General features: G+C 42.3%; 1 protein-coding gene across 2 annotated transcripts in view; it reads right to left on the reverse strand.

The window, feature by feature from the left end:
- Positions 1-8,238: 8,238 nt before the first annotated feature.
- Positions 8,239-25,277, reverse strand: part of HTR4 (5-hydroxytryptamine receptor 4) — a 140,704-nt gene continuing 123,665 nt past the window's right edge. For both annotated transcript variants that reach the window (XM_068105931.2, XM_068105930.2), the window contains one exon: positions 8,239-8,954. Coding sequence is in view for 1 of the 2 variants with exons in the window: in XM_068105930.2 (XP_067962031.1) it covers positions 8,858-8,954 (97 nt within the window). In the remaining variant the exon portion in view is untranslated. The remainder of the gene's footprint in view (positions 8,955-25,277) is intronic.

The raw sequence follows: 25,277 nt of genomic DNA on the forward strand, positions 1-25,277 counted from the left end.
CATTTTTGAACATCCTATAATTTTTATTTTTGGCTTTGGATTGATTTGATGGAGCATTCGCTTTACAGAGCGTTGGTGCTGCTGAAGCATTCTTTTAAAATAATTAAAAATTTTAAATTTCTAAATTAAATTTTTAATTTTAAATAATTGCTACGGGTTATAGCGAGTGGTTTAGCATGCCCTTCCCATCAAACCCATCCTTTTAAAAGCAGAGCATCCAGCAAGGAAGCAGCACGGAGCACTTTTGAAGTCTTCCGTTTGACTCGGCCGGGGTTTGTCCCTTTGACCTCCCAGACTCGAGCGGACGCTCCAACCATTACACCATGGATATGCAAGTTTAAATGGACACGCAGCTGCGTAAAGGTCGTGCCATTTTGCACTGGAATAGAAGAAAAATTGAGCAACAATAGTGACTAAAAATAGTCTTATCAAGAAGATGGGGAAAAGCACTCGTATTTGACATTCTCCCGGTGCTTTCCTTCGAAGTAAATGTCCAGCAATCAATTGGAATGCTTTTGAAGCAAATTGCTGCACCTGCAAGTGGCATTGTGCGGTGTTGGTAAATGATGGGGCCTGAGATGTGGGTGGTATTACGGGACAGAAAGAACAGCACAAACTGCCTTATTTAATCAAAAGTTGATTTCCTGAAAAATTGAGTCAACATAATTGCTGTTTGGCTTTACAACTTTGACTTTGAGGCCTGTGCTGCACCAACATTGCGACTGAATGCCGATTGCTCCGAGATGCAACACTTCCTGCAGGTACCGCATTATATGGCAATTGCTTTCGAATAAATTCGACTTTCTGCGACAGAATCAAAATCAACATCAAACTCATCTTGAATTTATTGGCAGGAAACTCTGCGACTTCTAAAGTTTTATTTCAGTTTTTGGAGACACAATTGAGGCTCATGTGGAGGAGCTGGAGCAGAATGTCAGGGAACGAAATGGAGGTGTTGCCAAACATGATTACTTGAGACGAGAGTTTGCAGTCAATAAAATGTAATATTAACCACCAGGTAATGTAAACATCGTCAGATGCCACACCTTGAGTTGGGTAGACAGTTGCGGCGAGGATTCTGAGCAGTTGGAGTAAACGAGCCCTTTAACGACTCTGTAATAGGTAAACAGGACTCGACCCACAATGTTGCAAATAGAAAACTAACTCTTTATTTACAATTTGCACACTTTAACCAAAATACCCAGATTATCTAAACCTACCGTTGATAAAACGAGTACACGGACAGAAACAGTTCACCAAAATGTGTTGCCATAAATCTTCTGCATTCTGAAGCTGGAGGAGTTGCAGTATGCGGGTACGATGAGATGTTGCATCGAGCAAGTGGTGGGCGACCTGATGGTGCTTGGTGAGCACAAAATGCAGTTGTAAGGTCTTCGTGACCAAAGGCAATTGCTAAGCGGTAGTAGAAGTAGACACAGTTAGGGTTCTGTGTACTTCAATGACGTGCTTCGCTCAGCATCTCGGTGCACACGTATCCGTATGGATTTATCGGTCTTACCATTGGGAACACTTCGGTTTTACCGCTGGAGGTCACCGATGCAAGGAACAGCCTGATCGGAGGTCAAGGGCCTTGTAGGAAAAGAGCATCCCAACCAAGGATGGTCCAAATCGACGCATTGGGCTCCAGTGAGACTGAGGCTTTGCTATTCCCTGGCTCCACATGTCTCCAAGGCCATGACTTGTTCAGACGTTGCTTCACCTGCCTCGGCGAAATCACTGCCCTGCCACTCGGTCTTCCTATTGCTCAACAATCATGGCCGCTTCTGCCCCATGCTGAGTTTCTAACTTTTTGTACCATTTTTTACTATGATTTATCAGCATTCGTTAACATTTTACTCTTACTTGACCAATATTGCAAATACAGTACTGTACTGAAGGATTATATGACCAAACAATCATCGAGCATATACTGAATTTGATGTACCACAACAGCAATAATTACATCTGCAACCATGATGTAAAAAATTACATCCACCTGATCAAATAAAAACATCACGATAGAATACCAGAAATTCTCATTTCTGAATATTTTGTCCTTATCTCTAATGGAGATAACCTCCTTCCACTGCCCCCATTTCCTTCTCTATGTTCTATGAAGACTTCAATCGCCATCGTCCAGACTGGATTGGCTGCAATTCGGAATAGTAACCACCAGGTGACAGCAGCTGAATCCTTTTTATTCCTCCGCCCCCGAAGGAGGCCAGAAGCGTTATTCCGGTTTGTCCGTCCGTCTGTCCGTATGGGCTAAACCTCGTTTTTCACAGCAACCATTTGTCTGATTGAGACTAAACTTCCAGGGTAGGAGTGACGCCCATGCAGAATGTTTTTATGATGATTGTGACGTCATGGGTCACGTGGTATGGCAGCCGTCTTGGATGAAACGCAAACAATTAACAAGTTATTTCTCAGAAACCGCTGAATGGAAAATTTTGAAACATGGCACATTGTCAAGTACTCCCAATGGGGGAACAAAAGCATGATAATGATGACATCATAGGTGAAGTGGTATACCAGCCAAAATGTTTTAATCGAATTCCTTATCCTAAAAATCTGAAATTCCATGCACATGATCTATGACCCATTTGCATTGAAATATTAAATTTATGACATCATAGGTCACATAGTTTGGCAGCCATATTGGATTTAACCTAAAACCTTTAAAAAACACCCTCTGCCAAACTACCAAATCTCGAAAGATTGACTCAAAACTTTACGTGTGTCATCGACTTTTTTTATTTTTAACAAAGTTGGTCTGACTTGGTCTGATCAACATTTCAATTTTCAAATCTGTCGACTCACTTCATTCAGGTTGATTAATAGAGTGAACCACTTAACTAGCGTTTCATCAGCTTTCCTCCAATAGTATGTTGGGTGATGGAGTCAATATTATCAGTGGAGCCGAGAGCATTTTTCCCCTCCAACTCGCAGGTTCATATATCCACCAATTATATTTTCCATCCCAGTCACTCGACACGAGACGTGCTTTTTGCAAACGTAATTGATGGACACCATGAAAGTCAAGCAAGAATTAAGGGTAATTGTATTAGATCTATATGTGACCTTCATTACATCTTGGCATCTTGCCCAGCTGCTAAACTTTCTGCTTATGGCATTCAGGGTCATCTTCATCATCTTCATCCTTTTCCGGCCAATGTTTCTCGACTCATGCATGCAATGTGCTTCATTCCATGATGTTTCTCTCTTTCCCGCCTATTAAGAAGCCTTTTCTATAAATGAATAACTCGCTCTTTATTTTTCCTCTTTCTTTGTCTTTCTGTATGTGTTCCCCCACTCCCACTAAAAAAAACCCATGATGTATTCATCTACAGGGCATTGATTCACCCTTGAAACATCGGGAATGCAGCTGCAAACTGGGCAGAGATCCCAAACCTCAAAAAGCTGGAAGAAAACCTTTAATCCTGGTAAGTGAAAAATCTCCACCCATCTCTAGACGAATCGTTCATGTCGTCCTCTGATCACCTTCTATATCCATATTATAATGGAACATTCTCTCCAACTCCATGTTTTGACCATCAGTCGTAAGTAAGCATGTTAAAGCATTTTTCCAAGCTGGCCACCAGGATTTGACACACATCAAATTGAATGAATGAATCTTCTAAACATGATCACCATGGTTGGCCTGTCTGCTCTTTACGATACATTTATTGACTGCAGTGTGAGATCGATAGCCCATGTTATTGGTTGTTTTTCACATCAAGTCGGCACTGCAAGTGCATTCACATTCCATGATGTATTATGCAGTCGTACAATGACTAGACAGGTTGCCCGATCTTAATCCCCTTTCCCCTGATATTTGAAGCACATAAATAAATCAGAATTATCACTTTTCTTTCAACGATTGTCATCGGTATAAGAAGTCATTTGTACACTTTTAAACTGTATCAATCACTCAGCACAGTTATTATGGAGCAAACATGGTAGGCTAGGGTGTTATTGGAACAAATAAAAAAAAGAAAAAGTACAGCATCTTGGTATCCACAGCTTTGTTTGTGTTGATTATTGATTTATTGTTGTTTTTTTTAGAGTGATGTTGATTATTAATTGGTGCGTTTTAGCTCTTTTGTGGAGTTAAATTTGATATGGAAAAGACCATTCGTGTTTTGGGAATCCCGAATGGAAAATATGAATGTATCAACTTTGTTTTGGACTTGGAACTGGTAGCACTGGTAGCTTTCGCAGCTGCAAATTTCCAATCACAGGAGGGGATTTTACTACCATGGGATAATCAATATCATCTATGCTTTCATTTTAGCTTGAAAGCGTGGGTGAATTTGTTTCTCAAGATGACACCTCCAGAATTTGTTGAGCATGGGTGTTGTCAAGCACCTTCACAACAGTAATATGTTCTTCTTCTTCTTCAGGATGCAACACAAGGCCGTGATAGCAGCATCATTGGCTGGGGGTGCAGCTTATGCAATGCCCCCTGTAGGAATTTTGACATGGTGTTGGCAATAGCTCGCTGACTCTTAACAGTAAAGTCAATATGGTAACATGGCCATAAATGTTTCCATGAATTCAACGATATGAAATGGGCTCAAAATCAGGACCCGAAGATCTCAAGCCAGCCACCTCAAACGCTAAGCCAACACCAGGCTTTGTGGTAGCTAATTTGGGTGTCATGTCATTGATAAACTTTTCTATTTAAAAAATATTGCGATTGTTTATTTTCGTACGATGGGAAACAAGGTTTATTTCCAAATTGTATTGATATTTACAGATTTTATGGAAAATGTATAATATGGAATAACCATCCTCGTACTATTAATTTGCAATTGATCGCTGGCTTTGACGCTAATACGAATGTTTATTTCTGACCCTGGGCATCAAAAAGCTATATAAATATATATATACACAATAGTGGCAAATATATTGGCACCCTTGCAATTTTTTCAAATAATGCACCATTTTTTCCGGAAAATTGTTGAAATAAAAAATATATATTTTGGTATCCACAAATGTATTTCTTGGGTTTGCAGTGGAGCAAAACAAAAAAAAGCTGAAAAAATTACTAAATCTTAGCTTATTCCAAACAGAAATCCTAAAATGGCCCGGACAATATTATTGGCACCTTTTAGAAATAATTAGATTTCAAGCAGGTGATTCTCCTTTACTTGGGAATTGAACTCACCTGTGGTGAGTTGTAGGTGCCTGCAATATAAAAATCACTCATTCAACCAGTTTGAATGGAGAGAAGGAGTCATTCTGCTGGTTTGTGTCACTGTGTGTACCGCAATGAGCATGGAGAAAAGAAAGAAAAGCAGATAATTGTCTGAGGAGGTCAGACACAAGATTGTAGCCAAGCACGGACAATCTCAAGGCTACAAATCCATCTCCAGAGACCTTGATGTTCCTGTGTCCACCGTACGCAATGTTATCAGGAAGTTTAAGGCCCATGGCACTGAAGCCAACCTCCCCGGACGTGGCAGTAAGAGAAAAATTGATCGACGATTGCAGCAAAGGATTGTTCGAATGGTGGCAAAAGCACCTCGATCAACTACCAATCAGACTCAAGCTGACCTTCAGACACAAGGTACGACAATTTCAACTCGCACCATCTGTCACCAACTCGATGAAAGGTTCTATGGTAGGAGACCCAGGAGGACCCCACTGTTGAAAAAGCCCAACTGGAGCTGAGCAAAAACACACCTGAACAAGCCAAAATCCTTCTGGGAGAATGTCCTGTGAACAGATAAGACCAAATTAGAGCTTTTTGGTAAAGCACATCATCTCTATGTTTGCAGAAAACAAAATGAAGCCTTCAAAGAAAAGAACACCTTCCCTACAGTCAAACATGGAGGAGGTTCAGTGATGTTTTGTGGTTGCTGTGCTGCCTCTGGCACTGGGTGCTTTGAATGTGTGCATGGCATCATGAAACCAGGAGATTACCAAGGCATTTTGCAGCACAATGTTCAATCCAGTGTCAGAAAGCAGGGTCTCCGTCAAAGGTAATGGGTCTTGCATCAGGATGATGACCCCAAACACACTTCAAAAAGCACCCAGGAATGGTTTAAGACAAAACGCTGGACTGTTCTGAAGTGGCCAGCAAATGAGTCCAGATCTAAATCCCATTGAACAGCTGTGGGGAGATCTGAAAACAGCAGTTGGGAGAAGGCACCCTTCAAATCTGGGAGAACTGGAGCAGTTTGCACAAGAAGAGTGGGCCAAACTGCCAGTAGAGAGGTGTAGGAAGCTTAATCGTGTTTATAGGAAGCGCTTGTCTGCAGTTATTTTGTCCAAAGTCTGTGCTACCAAATATTAAGTCGAGGGTGTCAATAATTTTATCAATGCCATTTCTATTTATTTTCTGATTTAAAAGGATATATTGAGTTCTGAATCAAAAACAAAGGTTCTGTAATATTAAAAGTGAAATAAAGAATTGTGGAGACCAAATACTTTTGTCAATTTCAACTTATTTTTAGAGAAAATTGGGAGTTATTCGAAAAAAGTGCAAGGGTGCCAATATTTTTGGCCAGGATTGCATCTTATATGTATATATATATGTATATGTATATGTATATATATGTATATGTATATATATATATATATATATATATATATATATATATATATATATATATATATATATATATATATATATATATATATATATACAGTATATATGTATGTGTATGTGTATGTGTCAAACAAAACAGTTTCAAATGGAGCACGTCGCCGCCATTGGAGCATATAATCGATCCTTCGAATCGATTATTGCATCTTGCAATAATCGCGAATTGTTGCTTCGAGCTTGACGGCTCAATGACAGAAGACGCCATTTGCATTTTTGCCGGCTCCATCGCTACCCCTTTAGAATCACGTGTTGGCACGGGCAACTTGCTAGTTTCAATAAGTTTGACATTTACTTGTAAATTTCACCCTTATTTGTGATTGGCATAAATTGTATTTGTACATTGTGTACAAAGCTTGCCGTGTATTATATCATATGGTAATATCATTTTGAAATAATGCTGCATTTGGAAGATTGCATGAACGTTTCATTTTGGCACGTTTGAATGAAAGAAACCCTTTTGAAGTATGTAAAACAAGATGTACAAATCTTAATATAATAGCACCAAAAATTATGATGAACATTTTCGCTGCATTTCTCAGAGGGTTAGTCGCATTAAAAGCTGAAACCGTCCACAAAACTAACTTACATTCTAAATTTAAAAAACAAGCTGTGGATACCAATAAAGAAAACATCCATGTTCAATTTAATATGTACATGTGAATATGATGAATAAGTTAGTCGTTGATATTGGAAAATAAACTTTTAAAATGCGTACAAAAACAGTGCTTCTTGTGACTTTGTGCACTCTACCTTTCAGCAGGTGGAGCTGATACCTTGTTATATCTTGTATTTACAATACCACCTCGAAGTTTACAAAGCAATGAACCCCGTACTTTATTGAACAAATACAAAATTAAAGTGCACAACATATCTTTTGAAATACCCTTTTTAAAGTTTGTTCGATTAAATTATATATTTTTATATTCACTGGTTTATTTACAGTGCAAACTTCCTGTTTTCATCAATTTTGATCAATATTTGCTGGTATGTTTCACCAAGGAGTAATCATGCTTTTGGAGCGTTGGGTTGATTCAATATTGTTTCCCTGTGTAAAAGAAACTCTTCACCTCGTTTACAGTTTTTATGTTTAAATCATGCATTACGTTAGCCTGGTGTTGGCTTAGCGGTTAGGGTGCCGGATTGGGATCCTCGGATCTTGGGTTTGAATCCCGGTCGATCGCTGAATTAACTCCAGGGGGGTTGACTCAGCCTGTCATCCTTCCGAGGTCGGCAAATTGAGTACCAGCTCATTGGTAATTCCCTGTGTGTCGGAAGAGGCGACTAACAGGGTTGGCGGCAGGAAGAGCATCCGGCCATAAAACATTGCTTCAAAAAAATGGGACCAAGGTGCCAGAAAAAGGCCAACCCCTGCTCTGCGGTGCAAAATGGCCTCTAAAGGTGGTTCTTCATGCATTCTGTTGAACAAACGATCTTGACTCGCATTCAAAAATAACTTTACGAATGAAAAAACTTTACGATTCTCGATAGGTGGGAGCTAAACTTTGACCGCTTCGGCTTTGCGAAATTTTCAACAACCAGGATATTTTTATTTATACAAAGACGTGCAATGGACTGAAGGATCATTATCACCTTTTTAAGTTAATATTTATTTACCAAAATTATGGTACCTTTTCAAACTAACTTTATTTCATTGACTCTTCAACTACACAAGAGCTTTGATATGCATTCAAAAAATGAACATTCACTGGATCCAAGTTACATTGAAAAGTTTAAATATACCTATCTCGTATTGGCTCACCAATAGCATAAATACAGTACTCTTATTTTGTATGGAGCATCATCTTTGAGATGTTCAAAATGGCTCCAATGCTGTAAAACACAATTTGCTTTAGTGACGCGTATATCCTTGTACCAACATACCAGCATACTTTGCACTTATTTCCAAAAATAAACGTTTATTTAGTCTATTATCTTTCATGGAAACATTAACATGTTAATCAATATAATCGATAGAAAAATGTTTCTGTTTATTTGCTCGCCGGTGTCGAAATGCAAAATGTCATATCCCCAGAGATGCGATAATCCAATTTTTTGCTCATCCACAACAGAAGGCAAAATAGTATGTTGTACGATAACCTGACAGGGTTATAGGAGCAGAAAACATGCTCACAGATTTGTGAGATCTGGAACGTGTGAGCACAAGAATCCATGCCTAACATTTTGCTTTTGACCCAATGTTGCTTGAACCTGGGAAATGCAGACATAATGGACAGTTGGCTTCGATCAGACAGACAGTGGAACTGAGACTATGTCAGCCTCGCATCTTCTTGTTTCACATGGGGAATCCTCACTGTATCTGTTACCCCTCAGTATAGAGTACCTGCCAGCAATAAGATAGAACACTGTTAAAAAACACTTTCCCCTGATGAATGAAACAGTAAAATGCCAACTAATGCATTATATTGACATTTACATGAAATCAACTTATAACATTACCAAACATTTCATAATAAAACATACATTGGAAGTGGATTGCAATTGAAGTTAAGTCATTCAAACTTCTGGGTCTCACTATCAGTCATGATCTTTCTTGGGCAAACCACATTTCAAAGTTCACCTCCAAATCTAGCCGCTGACTGGGCATCCTCCATTGTACAAAGTCCTTACTTGACACACCTGAACTCCTATTTACCTACAAGGCCTTGATCTGCAGCATGATGAAGTACTGCTCCCCCCTCTTCGCTGGCTCCCTTGCCTCTCATCTTGCTCAGCTTGACGCCATGGAAACCAAGGCCTTCAATATTTTTGGAATATCCCATGATGAAGCTGGGTTTTGGGCCTGTAACTTCACCATCACAGACAGGTTGCTGGTCTCTTCCTCTTTTGCTCCTCCCACACTCCCTCTCCACCTCCCTCCCCCCCCCCCCCCAATGGTCCATCATCAATCCCCTTCTGGTGAAGCAGCCTAAATCCAGGATCACTGCTCATTTCAACTCATTTGTTCCTCTTTTATCCCACCTGTGAAGCCTACTTCCACATCGTCTTCGATCTCATTCTGCCCTCCAGGTCTCATTGTTTTTCAATCTCATTCATCCCCAATATAATACCATGATATTGTTATGTCGGTTGGGTAAGCATATCTAGATCTAGGTAGATCTGTATAGGTAACATGCTTCGTCTGTTGTGGGTAGCTAGAACCACCTCGATGTAAATAAGTAGAGGACGTCTGATAAAAGTAAGTGGAGACGGACATTTTCTCTCTTTGCCTTCGCCTCTACCTCTGCCTGTCTTCACCTCCACTTTTCTCTTCCATTATTTGCCTTTCGTTCCCGTTTGGAGTGCCGCTTGGTGGACGTTGAAAAGACGGTGGGGCGCCGACGGTCATCCTCGCCTGGTGCCTGCGTGCGGGTGCTGTGCTGTGTGGCGTGGGACGGATCGTGCAGGAGGCCGGTGTTCGCGCCAGCAAACGGGGCCGAGTGGTTCGTGCCGACCAGAGCCGCGTTGGAGCCTGAACGGACCGACCCTACATACAGACTGAGATAAGCCCAACACAAACGTGCACACAACGTTTCTTTTATTTCTCCTTCCATTGTTCTGTATGTGAAGTGAGGTGTGCGGATCCCGATTTAGGAATATTATTTCGCTTTATCGTCGCATTCCTTGTCCCGATATTTATTAAATAAATCCTTTCATTATTTTCCCCTGTACATTTCACATTCGTTTTCGGTTTGGATTATTTCCCGCAGGTTGAAGATGCGTGCGGACCACCAGATAAATCTCGCCGCTTCTTCCTCTTCCCTCCTTCCTCCTGCGCATGTATAGCCAATCCGCCATTGACCTGGATGCCTCGTTAAGCTCGATTCCATCCGTGGACGTTCTGTCTTCACAGAGCCGTCCACACGACAATATTTTCTACCCCCATCAAACTCGATCCTCCCTCGTTGCAAGTTGACAGTTTTCCCTCCTAAGAGTTTCCTTCTACGTTCATCTTGTCCACCCCATGCACCCTCTCCTGTCCCCCATTCCTCCACACACCCGTTGTTTGTCCGCTTTCCCTGTCATGGCCTTCGGATCTGCTGTTATTGTTTTCTCTCTCTCTCTCTCTCTCTCTCTCTCTCTCTCTCTCTCTCTCTCTCTCTCTCTCTCTCTCTCTCTCTCTCTCTCTCTCTCTATCTCTATCTCTATCTCTATCTCTCTCTTGTCCTGCTGTGTCCTGATATGTTTAGTGTACTCTCACGAGCTCTTCCACAAGCCTTAACTATGTATACGAAAAAAACCCCCAAAAAAAGAACATGAACACAAATTGTTTCAGTCATGATTTTTAACAAAAACAGCCTGGTGTTGTCTTCGCAGTTAGGGATCCGGCTTGGGATCCTGTGATCCTGGGTTCAAATCCCGGTCGATCTCTGAATTAACACCAGGGGGGTTGACTCAGCCTGCCATCCTTCCGAGGTCCGCAAATTGAGTACCAGCTCACTGGTAATGCCCTGCATGTCACAAAAGGCGACTAACAGGGTTGGCGGCAGGAAGGGCATCCGGCCGTAAAACATTGCTTCAAAAAGGGGACCACGGTGCCACAAAAAAAGGCCAACCCCCACCCTGCGGGGAAAAATGGCCTCTAAAGGTGGTTCTTCTTTCTTCTTTTCTTTTAACATAAACAAAATTAGCAAAAAATTTTTTACATGAACTTTTTCCTGTGACTTTTATTTTTCTTTGTGGCAAAAGTTGTGATTCTTTAATAAAGGTTTGTAGAAATATTACTGCCTGTAAAAGGACGAAGTAAATTTTGAAATTAATATGACATGAAATATAAACGACAAAATATCATGCACTATTTACAGCATCTAAAATCAAATTGTCTAATCATCCAAAAAAAAAACTCATCTATTTTATGTTTTTTTTTTTCATTCACTCAAACTTTAAACATTTAGATCTGAATACACATGACATTTAATTCAGTTTGCATCGTATTGTAATTAAAATTGGGAAGCAATAACTGAAATAATACTTGCTGTGTAGCTCAATACACAGCAATTGTGTAGCTCAATAATACTTGCTGAGAAAGAAATTGTTTGGTTGTGGATGAATATTCTTCAATTGGTGAATATAACGCTTCGTTCAAAAATTGTTAAAACAAATCTAAACTTTAAGAATGTGCATTTCATAACAAAGAAGAAAAAGAGCAATCAGAGATTGCAAACCAGCGCCAGGATGTATTTTCAGTGGTTTTTAAGGCTTTTGTGTTAAAACAATATGGGGGTGAACCAGGTGACCGATGACGTCATCATTATTATTTTTTCTCCACAAATTTATGCCTAGATGACACTCAAGAAATTTCATCTTGATCGGATGAAGTTTTGTACTTGTCGAATTATGACATCATCATTAACATATTTTATTCCCCATGTAGAGTTCTTTACTTTACTTTACATATTTTATTCCCCATGTAGAGTTCTTTAGCCTGGTATTGGGCTAGCGGCTAGGGTGCCAGCTTAGGATCCTAGGATCCTGGGTTCGAATCCCGGTCGATCGCTGAATTAACGCCAGGGGGATTGACTCAGCCTGTCATCCTTCCGAGGTCGGCAAATTGAGTACCAGTTCACTGGTAATTCCCTGTTTGTCGTAAAAAAGCGACAAAAAGGGTTGGCGGCAGGAAGGGCATCCGGCCGTAAAACAATGCTTCAAAAAGGGAACCAAAAAACAACAACAACCACGGTCCCCGAAAAAGGCCAACCCCCGCTTGTGGGGAAAAATGGCCTCTAAAGGTGTTTTTTTAAATTTTATGTAGAGTTCTTTACAATGAGCCATGTCTCAATTTTTTCTATTCAGCGCTTTCGGAGATAGAGGTGCAAAGTTTTTCGGTTTTTCCAAGATGACGGCCGAACCACATGACAGATGACGTCATCATTATTTTTTTCCTCCACCAATTCATTCCTCGATGATGCTCAAGGAATTTCATTTTGATCGGATGAAGTTTTGTACTTGTCGAATTATGACGTCATAATGGAGGCACCTTTGACATCATCATTAACATATTTTATTCTCCATGGAGAGTTCTTTACAATGAGCCATGTCAATTTTTTCTATTCAGCGCTTTCCGAGATATAGAGGTGCAAATTTTTCACCGATATGAAAATCCAATTCAAATTTCAAGTCAATCGGATGAAAATTGAGGCTTTTAGAAATTTAAAAAACATGGTTGACGTTTGGCCTATGTTGAACTTTTGACCTTTTGACCTCAAATATATAGGATTTTTTCGGACCACGAACTCTACCATTTGGTGAAGTTTCGTGAAGATCGGTTTAAAATTGTGACCTGTAGGCAAGTATATAAGAGCGGGCAGACAAACACACAAACACACAAACCGGTGTGATCAACATACTTGCAAAAAAATATTTTTTTTGGCCAAGTAACAAACAGACCCAAATGCAATACCCTCTCCTCTGGCGAGGGTAACAAGTTGTTAAGTAAATCACATCTGATTAAAGATCTACATATCAGAGCAATGGAGGGCATTTGGCCCACATTGTCATATCGTGAACCACTTGCTAAAATCAAACAGACAGACTGTAAACATGGTGTTTAATCATAGAGGGACTGTGTTCACAACAAATTGCCTTTTATAATCTTATATTGCCTGATATTCTTGCTAAAATTACTACCAGTACATCATGCATTGGTATTGTCAAAGGAGTACCTTATGAATAGTGAATAGCACAGATGCGGATGTATCTCGGTGAGTTTTGTTTTGGCTGGGAAATTCTTTTAATTGTAAAAACTTTTTGACTACCCTTCATGCAATATAAATGTAGTGCTCGTTTTAATAGTTTCTTGAGCATTAGGATTAACCAGGCTTCATGTGTTTCCTGAGACTTTCAAGAAGCAAAAATAATGCACAATTATTTACTTCCTCGTAAAAACAAACAAACTGATCTTCCTCAATTTTTCGAATTATTGGAAATATTTGCTGCATTGTGATTTTGAACATAAACCATTGCTCGTTTCCTTTCTTTTTCCGATACAAGATCAAAGCTCATGGAAGAGCGAGTTGACGGGAGTAAGAAGGTAATTAACTCACATTGGGAAAATAGTTGGACAAAATAAGCAAGGGAAGGAACAAACAGGAAAAAACAGTCTCTTTTCAAAAAAAGAATAAAATAAAAAGAGTTGCCTTCGTTTTTCAGAAGAAAGAGAAAATTGTTCCAAGAAAATTAGGTTTGATAAGCATCACTGTGCATTACGAATAATAATTTTAAACAAAAGCTATAGAATGATACCAAAATACGGTAAGCGTTTAAAAATAATGCCTTACACCTTGTTTGCAATGTTGTAAGGCTCACAGAGGACCTTGTCTCGGTATCACATGCAGTACAAGGATATATACAAGGGTATACGAAGATAAGTAAGGAACTTGGACACAGGAGGAGGTCTTTTGGCCCATCATGCCTGTGATGTATCAACGCCACATTATCTTAATCTATCATTTCATTCAGGGAGGGGAGGAGGGTGTGGTTGTGAAGGTGATCATGGTCATGTTTCCTTTTTTTAATATAAAAAATGTTATAGTCATCAGTGGGAGTAGTGGGGGTGTGGGTGTGATGCGAGGTGATGTGAGGGTCTGACGAGTTTGGGTGTAAACACTGAAAAGATGGAGAGTGGAGTTTCTCAAACAGTGAAAGATGCCACTTCATCCAGTTATTATATTCAACAAGAAAGAGCAATTAGAGATTGCAGACCATCGCCAGGCCGTGTTTTCAGTGTTTTTTTAAAGGCTTTTGAAGTAAAACAAATATGGCGGCCGAACCACGTGACTGATGACGTCATCTTTTTTTTTTCTCCACCAATGTATCCCCAGATGATTATCAAGAAATTTCAGCTTGATCGGATGAAGTTTTGTACTTGTCGAATTATGATGTCATAATGGAGGCACCTATGACATCATTAACACATGTTATTCCACATGGAGAGTTCTTTAGAATGAGCCATGTCTCAATTTTTTCTATTCAGCGCTTTCGGAGATATAGAGGTGCATTTTTTTTCTCGGTTTTTCCAAGATGGCGCCCGTACCACGTGACCTATGACGTCATAAATATCATTACAAAGTTATACAGGTGGAGGTGCACCTATGGTGTAAATTTCCTGTCAATCGGACCAACGGTTGCAGAGAAAATCATATTTATTCTGTGCGGACAAACAAACAGACAACGTTTAGGTTGGACCACTGGCGTCACTAAGGGGGTGCGGGGGGTGCGGACCGCACCGGGTGACACTATCAGAGGGGGTGACACCAAATTTTTGCAGTGTTTCAGCAGAAATTTATTAATTTTTATAAAAATATCCCTGTAGTTAGTAATAACAAAAACATTTTCCGTAAGCCCAGCTTACATGTAAGCCCAGATACCATACCTACAAGGCTAAAACTCTATGCTAATTTACTTTTTGAACCTTCTAATGCGCTCTGGTCAGAGCGGTCATTATTACCCAATTACAATGACGCTTCGAATCACGTGGTTTCGTCTGCACGCGCTACAAGCACGCGCTGTTTTCGTTGCCGCTGGTGTTTTTATAGTCGCTGCTTTTGTCAAATTTTCTGGTGTTTTAGCGACAATATTGTGGTAATTAGTATTTGTGAACCTATATCAATAACTTTTTTGAGAATGAAGTAGTAATTAAAGGGAAAGAAGGAGAAAATAAAAAAGGCTTTAGGCTTCCGCTCAGTTACTAATAATGTTGTAACTAATAATGTTGTAATTCAATGTAGAAAGATTTTACAAAACAATTTTGTTAGTATTCATATAATCTAAGAAATATTACTGTAATGACTGCCAACCAGATGAGTTTTCATAACCAAGCAAACCTTTCATTTCGGTTTTGCCATGCTAAAGCTTATGGTGGTGTAGCAGCTGTGAGAATGAGGTTTTAACGGTGGTTCACACCTTGTTTTTCTTAACAGCACTTTACATATTGATTTTTGTGACGTACACCAGCAACATTAGGCCCCATAGCTATTTCCATCTTTTAATTAGTGAAGTTTTTATAAGTTTCATGATCTGGAGCGCGATCATGTGGTGACGCGATTTGTAGCGGCCATGTTTGTTCTACGAACCAGAGAACATCGTGCTGAGAGTGAACACTGAAATCTTGTGAGGGATTAATTCAGGATCCATAGTTGGTATGTAATCAGTAATCTCATTCGTTTCCTTGATACCTAAAACATTTATCACATTGGTCGTTTATAGGACATTTGTTTCTTTAGCTGGAAGAATTCGAATTGATGTGTAATCATTGTTAACGGTCCGTATTCGCCATTGCTGTTTTCTCGTACAGAACGACAAGAAGTATAATTGTTTGTATCGAAGCCGAAATTGTGAATTTCAATTTTTGTAGCTTGTAATGAGATCTGTCGGCAATTTCATGCTCGTTTCTCATGCTGTAGTTTCACGGAGCCAACGAATAAACGGCTTCTGTACGACGACGAGACCCAAGGTTTCCTGAGATCTCATTTGTGCAGTGCTCCTCTATTACATAACCTGAACCTTAACGGTTACAATTACATTTAAGCAATTTGCAACTATATTTATCACATATTATTCTATATTTTTACAACTACATATTTTGTTTCAAATATTGCTAATTTGTCTTTTTTTTTATTGTGCAGGGATATTCTATCATGTCACATGGAGTGCATAAATCAATATCAAAGAGGCCAAGTGGATGCCAGCAAAGGAAAGCAAAAGAGGCAAGAATTACATCATTCAAAACACTTGCTCGATCCATGCTTCAATATGTCAAAAAACCGGATGATGGCCAGGGTTCATCAAAAGACACTGCTCGTCAGTCTCAAATTGATAAAGCTGACTCTTCTGATGCTGGCATGCATTATGCAGAAGAGCCACGAGTGGAAATGGCAGAATTTGAAGCAGAAGAGAGTGCTGAAAGTGACTCTAGCCATGATACTGTAAATGAGATGAGTGACGTTAAGGAGAAAGATTTGCAAATTTTATGTGATGTTTCTTTCTGGGAGATACCAGTTCTAGATCATTTTCGGGTTGAAATAATCAAAAGGGGGAAGTGCTTCTTTCCAGAACAAAGATGGGCCTTTCAGTGTTGCGGCAAGGCAAGATGCCAACGCAAAGGGAGATGTGCGCCAGCTTTCAAAAGAGTCGTTTTACAAGGTGATGCCAAATGGTGAGAAAATTCTGCGGTCATGGATGGTTTACTCACTCGTCAGCGAGAATTTATACTGTTTTTTCTGCCGACTGTTTACCGTTAGTGCTACAGATACGACATCCAAATGTGTGACTGAGTTTCAGAAGTGGTGGAAACTGAGCCCGAATGTACATAACCATGAGACATCCGAAGAGCACCTACGTTGCCTTGAAAAGTGGAAAACATTGGCAGCAGGACTGAGGCTGCACAAAACCATTGACGCTGAAACTATTGCTTTGATTGCTTGATATCACATTGTTTCTTGCCAAGCAGAATCTGGCATTCCGTGGCCACAAGGAAGATGAATCTTCATTGAATAAAGGGAACTTTCTTGAGATGGTTGAGATGCTTTCAAAATATGATCCAGTGCTGAAAGAGCACCTAATGAGATTAAAGTGCAGCACATGTAAACTTAAAGTATCAGTCTCTTATCTTGCACCAAAAACTCAGAATGAGTTTATAAGTGCCCTGGCAAATCATGTGAAGGAGAAGCTTGTCATGGACATAAAGTCTGCGAAGTACTTTGGGATCATGTTCGACAGCACACCTGACATACACACTGACCAGATGTCCGAAGTGATCACATATGTAAAAATAAAACAATAGGAAAGTTGAAGTGAAAGAAGTATTTCTAGGATTTTTTCCTTTAAAGGGGGAAAAAGCTGCTGACCTCAGTTCTGACATTCTGAAAAAAACTGGAAAGTGATGGACTGGACATAATGATGTGCCGCCCTCAAGGTTACGATAATGCTGCCACTATGGCTGGAATCCATGGAGGTGTACAAGCTATTCTCAAGGGAAAGAACAAGAAAGCTATTTTAATGGATGTGTGGACCATTCGCTTAACTTGTGTGGTCAGCACTCTTTTGCTGAAAATGCATCGTGTGTGACATTTTTTGGAACTCTTGAGACAATGTTTTCTTTCTTTGCTGCTTCCACCAATCGATGGGATGTGTTAATTGACCATACTGGAGTGTCATTGAAAAGGCTATCAACAACACGCTGGAGTGCTCATCATGATGCAGTTAAGCCAGTTAAAGAAAGGTTTGATAAGCTTGTGGCTGCGATTGAAGCTCTTTGTGATCCACATGAAAATTTGGACACAAGAGGAGCAGCACAAGGTCTTTTGCCTGCTGTCTGTGATTTCACTTTTCTGTGCTACCTGTACTTCTGGTGTGATGTACTTCAGGAAGTTAATCTTACACAGCAGTACCTGCAGACTAAGGGCTTAACTCTCGACAAGGTGGTGACAAAGCTAGAGGCGCTAAGACTTTTTCTGCACGAGGAGCGCAGTTACCTAGTGGAGCATGCAATTGAACGGGCACTTTTAAAATCAGACGAATATGTGATTGCAGTAGAGAGAAGAGCCAGGTTCAAGAAGAGGATGGCAGGGGAGCAGGCAAGCGATGCTGGCCGCACTCTGCAAGAAGAAAATAAGAGGGCGATGCTTGAGTGCATTGATCGCTTTAATTCTGAATCCAGATCAGATCAAGAGCCATCAAGGAAGTAGCAGCCATGTTTGAGGCTGTTCAAGTGAAGAGTCTCATATCTGCCACTGAAGCAGAGTTAAAGGTGCCCATTCCAAAATTGACCACTTTCTATGATGAGGTATCCGAGAGTGAGCTTTTAATCGAAATACCAAGGCTGAGAAGGAACCTGAAAGCAGCAGAGATTGATCTGGAAGAAGCCAAAGATTGGGCAACATGAGACGTTTTGACATTCATAGCTGAATGGGACTTTGTAGAATCTCTCCCAACCCTTTCACTAAGCCTAAAATTATTTCTGACGATCTCTGTGTCTGTGGCTTCATGTGAGAGGAGCTTTTCAAAGTTGAAACTTATAAATAAAGAACTATTTGCGATCTACCATGGAACAGTCAAGGCTTTCCGATCTTGCGATATTATCAATTGAAAGTGAGTTGGCGAAAGGCATCGATTTCGATGAAGTGATTCAGAAGTTCGCAGCTTTGAAGGCCAGGAAAGGAAAGTTCTGGATTAGTCGAGATGTTCACTAAGTGCTGAAATGCTTGTGTATTTGTTCCTGTTTATTTTTATGGTATTATTTCATTTAAGAGTATATGTCCACTGTCTACCAGTTCTACATTATTTGGGCCGTTATCGATTATGCAAACCTAATCCATTAATGTATCTCGTGTAACAATAAAGTTTAGCGTTAAAATCAACATAATTTTGATGTAGTTCTTAAACGTTTTTACTTCGAATTATATTGTTTTGTCACCGAATTTTCACTTTAACCACATGAAACTATGTAAATGTAAATACATTTAGGCTGTGCGTATGATATTGTAATTTAAAGGTGTAATTTTAATTTTGCTAGTTGCTTATGTCACTACTATTGCCATTACATTCAGTGATATACGGGAATTACGATTTACGAGAAACATTAGCACAAAAAACATTACTAAGGATTGTGTATGGTCTGGTATGGGAGGAGGTCCATGGGGGGGGGGGGGGGGGTGACACCATGAGTTACCGCACTGGGTGACGCCAACCCTAGTGACGCCACTGGGTTGGACAAACAAACAAAACAAAACAGAAAGACAAACAAACAAACGGACTCAAATGCAACACCCTCTCCTCTGACGAGGGTAATAAATGAGGCCCTTTTTGGAATTTTTCTTTTTTTGAGGCCCATGTTCGCATTCTAGCCTCTGTCATTCGAAGTCATTCCTGGAAAACTCAGAACTACTCACAACCTACTATGCATTTGTCTATAGCTTAAAGGAGTACTGCTCTCCCTTATGGGCTGGAGTTCTGGAGTAAAGGAGTACAGCATCACATCTGTCTCCTGGGTTCTATGGAAGTTAACACTCAACATTATGGGCATCTTCCACATTCAGACTGAAGCACGAAGTCAATTGCTGTCGCATCACAGACAGGTTGTTGGTCTGTGGGGTTTTTTTTTTTTTTTTTACCTCTGATGTAGCTCCTTCTGCTCTTTAGCTCTTAGGCCCTGCCCAATAGCTCCTTATGCTCTTAAGCTCTCAGTCCCTGCCCAATAGCTCCTTCTGCTCTTTAGCTCTCAGTCCCTGCCCAATAGCTCCTTATGCTCTTAAGCTCTCAGTCCCTGCCCAATAGCTCCTTCTGCTCTTTAGCTCTCAGTCCCTGCCCAATAGCTCCTTATGCTCTTTAGCTCTCAGTCCCTGCCCAATAGCTCCTTATGCTCTTTAGCTCTTAGGCCCTGCCCAATAGCTCCTTATGCTCTTTTGCTCTCAGTCCCTGCCCAATAGCTCCTTATGCTCTTTAGCTCTCAGTCCCTGCCCATAGCTCCTTATGCTCTTTAGCTCTCAGTCCCTGCTCAATAGCTCCTTATGCTCTTTAGCTCTTAGGCCCTGCCCAATAGCTCCTTATGCTCTTTAGCTCTCAGTCCCTGCCCAATAGCTCCTGATGCTCTTTAGCTCTCAGGCCCTGCCCAATAATATCTCCTTATGCTCTTTAGCTCTTAGGCCCTGCCCAATAGCTCCTTATGCTCTTTAGCTCTCAGTCCCTGCCCAATAGCTCCTTATGCTCTTAAGCTCTCAGTCCCTGCCCAATAGCTCCTTCTGCTCTTTAGCTCTTAGGCCCTGCCCAATAGCTCCTTATGCTCTTTAGCTCTTAGGCCCTGCCCAATAGCTCCTTCTGCTCTTTAGCTCTCAGTCCCTGCCCAATAGCTCCTTATGCTCTTTTGCTCTCAGTCCCTGCCCAATAGCTCCTTATGCTCTTTAGCTCTCAGTCCCTGCCCATAGCTCCTTATGCTCTTTAGCTCTCAGTCCCTGCCCAATAGCTCCTTATGCTCTCTAGCTCTCAGTCCCTGCCCAATAGCTCCTTCTGCTCTTTAGCTCTCAGTCCCTGCCCAATAGCTCCTTATGCTCTTTAGCTCTCAGTCCCTGCCCAATAGCTCCTTATGCTCTTTAGCTCTCAGTCCCTGCCCAATAGCTCCTTCTGCTCTTTAGCTCTCAGTCCCTGCCCAATAGCTCCTTATGCTCTTTAGCTCTCAGTCCCTGCCCAATAGCTCCTTCTGCTCTTTAGCTCTCAGTCCCTGCCCAATAGCTCCTTCTGCTCTTTAGCTCTCAGTCCCTGCCCAATAGCTCCTTCTGCTCTTTAGCTCTCAGTCCCTGCCCAATAGCTCCTTCTGCTCTTTTGCTCTCAGTCCCTGCCCAATAGCTCCTTCTGCTCTTTAGCTCTCAGTCCCTGCCCAATAGCTCCTTATGCTCTTTAGCTCTCAGTCCCTGCCCAATAGCTCCTTCTGCTCTTTAGCTCTCAGTCCCTGCCCAATAGCTCCTTCTGCTCTTTAGCTCTCAGTCCCTGCCCAATAGCTCCTTATGCTCTTTAGCTCTCAGTCCCTGCCCAATAGCTCCTTATGCTCTTTAGCTCTCAGTCCCTGCCCAATAGCTCCTTATGCTCTTTAGCTCTTAGGCCCTGCCCAATAGCTCCTTATGCTCTTTTGCTCTCAGTCCCTGCCCAATAGCTCCTTATGCTCTTTAGCTCTCAGTCCCTGCCCATAGCTCCTTATGCTCTTTAGCTCTCAGTCCCTGCTCAATAGCTCCTTATGCTCTTTAGCTCTTAGGCCCTGCCCAATAGCTCCTTATGCTCTTTAGCTCTCAGTCCCTGCCCAATAGCTCCTGATGCTCTTTAGCTCTCAGGCCCTGCCCAATAATATCTCCTTATGCTCTTTAGCTCTTAGGCCCTGCCCAATAGCTCCTTATGCTCTTTAGCTCTCAGTCCCTGCCCAATAGCTCCTTATGCTCTTAAGCTCTCAGTCCCTGCCCAATAGCTCCTTCTGCTCTTTAGCTCTTAGGCCCTGCCCAATAGCTCCTTATGCTCTTTAGCTCTTAGGCCCTGCCCAATAGCTCCTTCTGCTCTTTAGCTCTCAGTCCCTGCCCAATAGCTCCTTATGCTCTTTTGCTCTCAGTCCCTGCCCAATAGCTCCTTATGCTCTTTAGCTCTCAGTCCCTGCCCATAGCTCCTTATGCTCTTTAGCTCTCAGTCCCTGCCCAATAGCTCCTTATGCTCTCTAGCTCTCAGTCCCTGCCCAATAGCTCCTTCTGCTCTTTAGCTCTCAGTCCCTGCCCAATAGCTCCTTATGCTCTTTAGCTCTCAGTCCCTGCCCAATAGCTCCTTATGCTCTTTAGCTCTCAGTCCCTGCCCAATAGCTCCTTCTGCTCTTTAGCTCTCAGTCCCTGCCCAATAGCTCCTTATGCTCTTTAGCTCTCAGTCCCTGCCCAATAGCTCCTTCTGCTCTTTAGCTCTCAGTCCCTGCCCAATAGCTCCTTCTGCTCTTTAGCTCTCAGTCCCTGCCCAATAGCTCCTTCTGCTCTTTAGCTCTCAGTCCCTGCCCAATAGCTCCTTCTGCTCTTTTGCTCTCAGTCCCTGCCCAATAGCTCCTTCTGCTCTTTAGCTCTCAGTCCCTGCCCAATAGCTCCTTATGCTCTTTAGCTCTCAGTCCCTGCCCAATAGCTCCTTCTGCTCTTTAGCTCTCAGTCCCTGCCCAATAGCTCCTTCTGCTCTTTAGCTCTCAGTCCCTGCCCAATAGCTCCTTATGCTCTTTAGCTCTCAGTCCCTGCCCAATAGCTCCTTATGCTCTTTAGCTCTCAGTCCCTGCCCAATAGCTCCTTATGCTCTTTAGCTCTTAGGCCCTGCCCAATAGCTCCTTATGCTCTTTTGCTCTCAGTCCCTGCCCAATAGCTCCTTATGCTCTTTAGCTCTCAGTCCCTGCCCATAGCTCCTTATGCTCTTTAGCTCTCAGTCCCTGCTCAATAGCTCCTTATGCTCTTTAGCTCTTAGGCCCTGCCCAATAGCTCCTTATGCTCTTTAGCTCTCAGTCCCTGCCCAATAGCTCCTGATGCTCTTTAGCTCTCAGGCCCTGCCCAATAATATCTCCTTATGCTCTTTAGCTCTTAGGCCCTGCCCAATAGCTCCTTATGCTCTTTAGCTCTCAGTCCCTGCCCAATAGCTCCTTATGCTCTTAAGCTCTCAGTCCCTGCCCAATAGCTCCTTCTGCTCTTTAGCTCTTAGGCCCTGCCCAATAGCTCCTTATGCTCTTTAGCTCTTAGGCCCTGCCCAATAGCTCCTTCTGCTCTTTAGCTCTCAGTCCCTGCCCAATAGCTCCTTATGCTCTTTTGCTCTCAGTCCCTGCCCAATAGCTCCTTATGCTCTTTAGCTCTCAGTCCCTGCCCATAGCTCCTTATGCTCTTTAGCTCTCAGTCCCTGCCCAATAGCTCCTTATGCTCTCTAGCTCTCAGTCCCTGCCCAATAGCTCCTTCTGCTCTTTAGCTCTCAGTCCCTGCCCAATAGCTCCTTATGCTCTTTAGCTCTCAGTCCCTGCCCAATAGCTCCTTATGCTCTTTAGCTCTCAGTCCCTGCCCAATAGCTCCTTCTGCTCTTTAGCTCTCAGTCCCTGCCCAATAGCTCCTTATGCTCTTTAGCTCTCAGTCCCTGCCCAATAGCTCCTTCTGCTCTTTAGCTCTCAGTCCCTGCCCAATAGCTCCTTCTGCTCTTTAGCTCTCAGTCCCTGCCCAATAGCTCCTTCTGCTCTTTAGCTCTCAGTCCCTGCCCAATAGCTCCTTCTGCTCTTTTGCTCTCAGTCCCTGCCCAATAGCTCCTTCTGCTCTTTAGCTCTCAGTCCCTGCCCAATAGCTCCTTATGCTCTTTAGCTCTCAGTCCCTGCCCAATAGCTCCTTATGCTCTTTAGCTCTCAGTCCCTGCCCAATAGCTCCTTCTGCTCTTTAGCTCTCAGTCCCTGCCCAATAGCTCCTTCTGCTCTTTAGCTCTCAGTCCCTGCCCAATAGCTCCTTATGCTCTTTAGCTCTCAGTCCCTGCCCAATAGCTCCTTCTGCTCTTTAGCTCTCAGTCCCTGCCCAATAGCTCCTTATGCTCTTTCACTCTCAGGCCCTGCCCAATAGCTCCTTCTGCTCTTTAGCTCTCAGGCCCTGCCCAATAGCTCCTTATGCTCTTTAGTTCTCAGGCCCTGCCCAATAATAGCTCCTAATGCTCTTTAGCTCTCAGGCACTGCCCAATAATAGCTCCTTATGCTCTTTAGCTCTCAGTCCCTGCCCAATAGCTCCTTATGCTCTTTAGCTCACAGTCCCTGCCCAATAATATCTCCTTATGGTCTTCAGCTCTCAGTCCCTGCCCAATAGCTCCTTATGCTCTTTAGCTCTCAGTCCCTGCCCAATAGCTCCTTATGCTCTTTAGCTCACAGTCCCTGCCCAATAATATCTCCTTATGCTTTTTAGCTCTCAGGCACTGCCCAATAGCTCCTTATGCTCTTTAGCTCTCAGGCCCTGCCCAATAGCTCCTTATGCTCTTTAGCTCACAGTCCCTGCCCAATAATAGCTCCTTATGCTCTTTAGGTCTCAGTCCCTGCCCAATAGCTCCTTATGCTCTTTAGCTCTCAGGCGCTGCCCAATAATAGCTCCTTATGCTCTTTAGCTCTCAGGCCCTGCCCAATAATATCTCCTTATGCTTTTTAGCTCTCAGGCACTGCCCAATAGCTCCTTATGCTCTTTAGCTCTCAGGCCCTGCCCAATATCTCCTTATGCTCTTTAGCTCACAGTCCCTGCCCAATAATAGCTCCTTATGCTCTTTAGCTCTCAGTCCCTGCCCAATAGCTCCTTATGCTCTTTAGCTCTCAGGCACTGCCCAATAGCTCCTTATGCTCTTTAGCTCTCAGTCCCTGCCCAATAATAGCTCCTTATGCTCTTTAGCTCTCAGTCCCTGCCCAATAGCTCCTTATGCTCTTTAGCTCTCAGGCACTGCCCAATAATAGCTCCTTATGCTCTTTAGCTCTCAGGCCCTGCCCAATAATATCTCCTTATGCTCTTTAGCTCTCAGGCCCTGCCCAATAATATCTCCTTATGCTCTTTAGCTCTCAGGCCCTGCCCAATAATATCTCCTTATGCTCTTTAGCTCTCAGGCCCTGCCCAATAGCTCCTTATGCTCTTTAGCTCTCAGTCCCTGCCCAATAGCTCCTTATGCTCTTTAGCTCTCAGGCACTGCCCAATAGCTCCTTATGCTCTTTAGCTCTTAGGCCCTGCCCAATAGCTCCTTCTGCTCTTTAGCTCTCAGGCCCTGCCCAATAGCTCCTTCTGCTCTTTAGCTCTCAGTCCCTGCCCAATAGCTCCTTATGCTCTTTAGCTCTTAGGCCCTGCCCAATAGCTCCTTATGCTCTTTAGCTCTTAGGCCCTGCCCAATAGCTCCTTATGCTCTTTAGCTCAGGCACTGCCCAATAGCTCCTTATGCTCTTTTGCTCTTAGGCCCTGCCCAATAGCTCCTTCTGCTCTTTAGCTCTCAGTCCCTGCCCAATAGCTCCTTATGCTCTTTAGCTCTCAGTCCCTGCCCAAAAGCTCCTTATGCTCTTTAGCTCTCAGGCACTGCCCAATAGCTCCTTATGCTCCTTAGCTCTTAGGCCCTGCCCAATAGCTCCTTCTGCTCTTTAGCTCTCAGTCCCTGCCCAATAAAATCTCCTTATGCTCTTTAGCTCTCAGGCCCTGCC

The sequence above is a fragment of the Myxine glutinosa genome, chromosome 2 (assembly GCF_964187855.1).
Source record: "Myxine glutinosa chromosome 2, kmMyxGlut1.1, whole genome shotgun sequence".
Lineage (NCBI taxonomy): Eukaryota > Metazoa > Chordata > Myxini > Myxiniformes > Myxinidae > Myxine > Myxine glutinosa.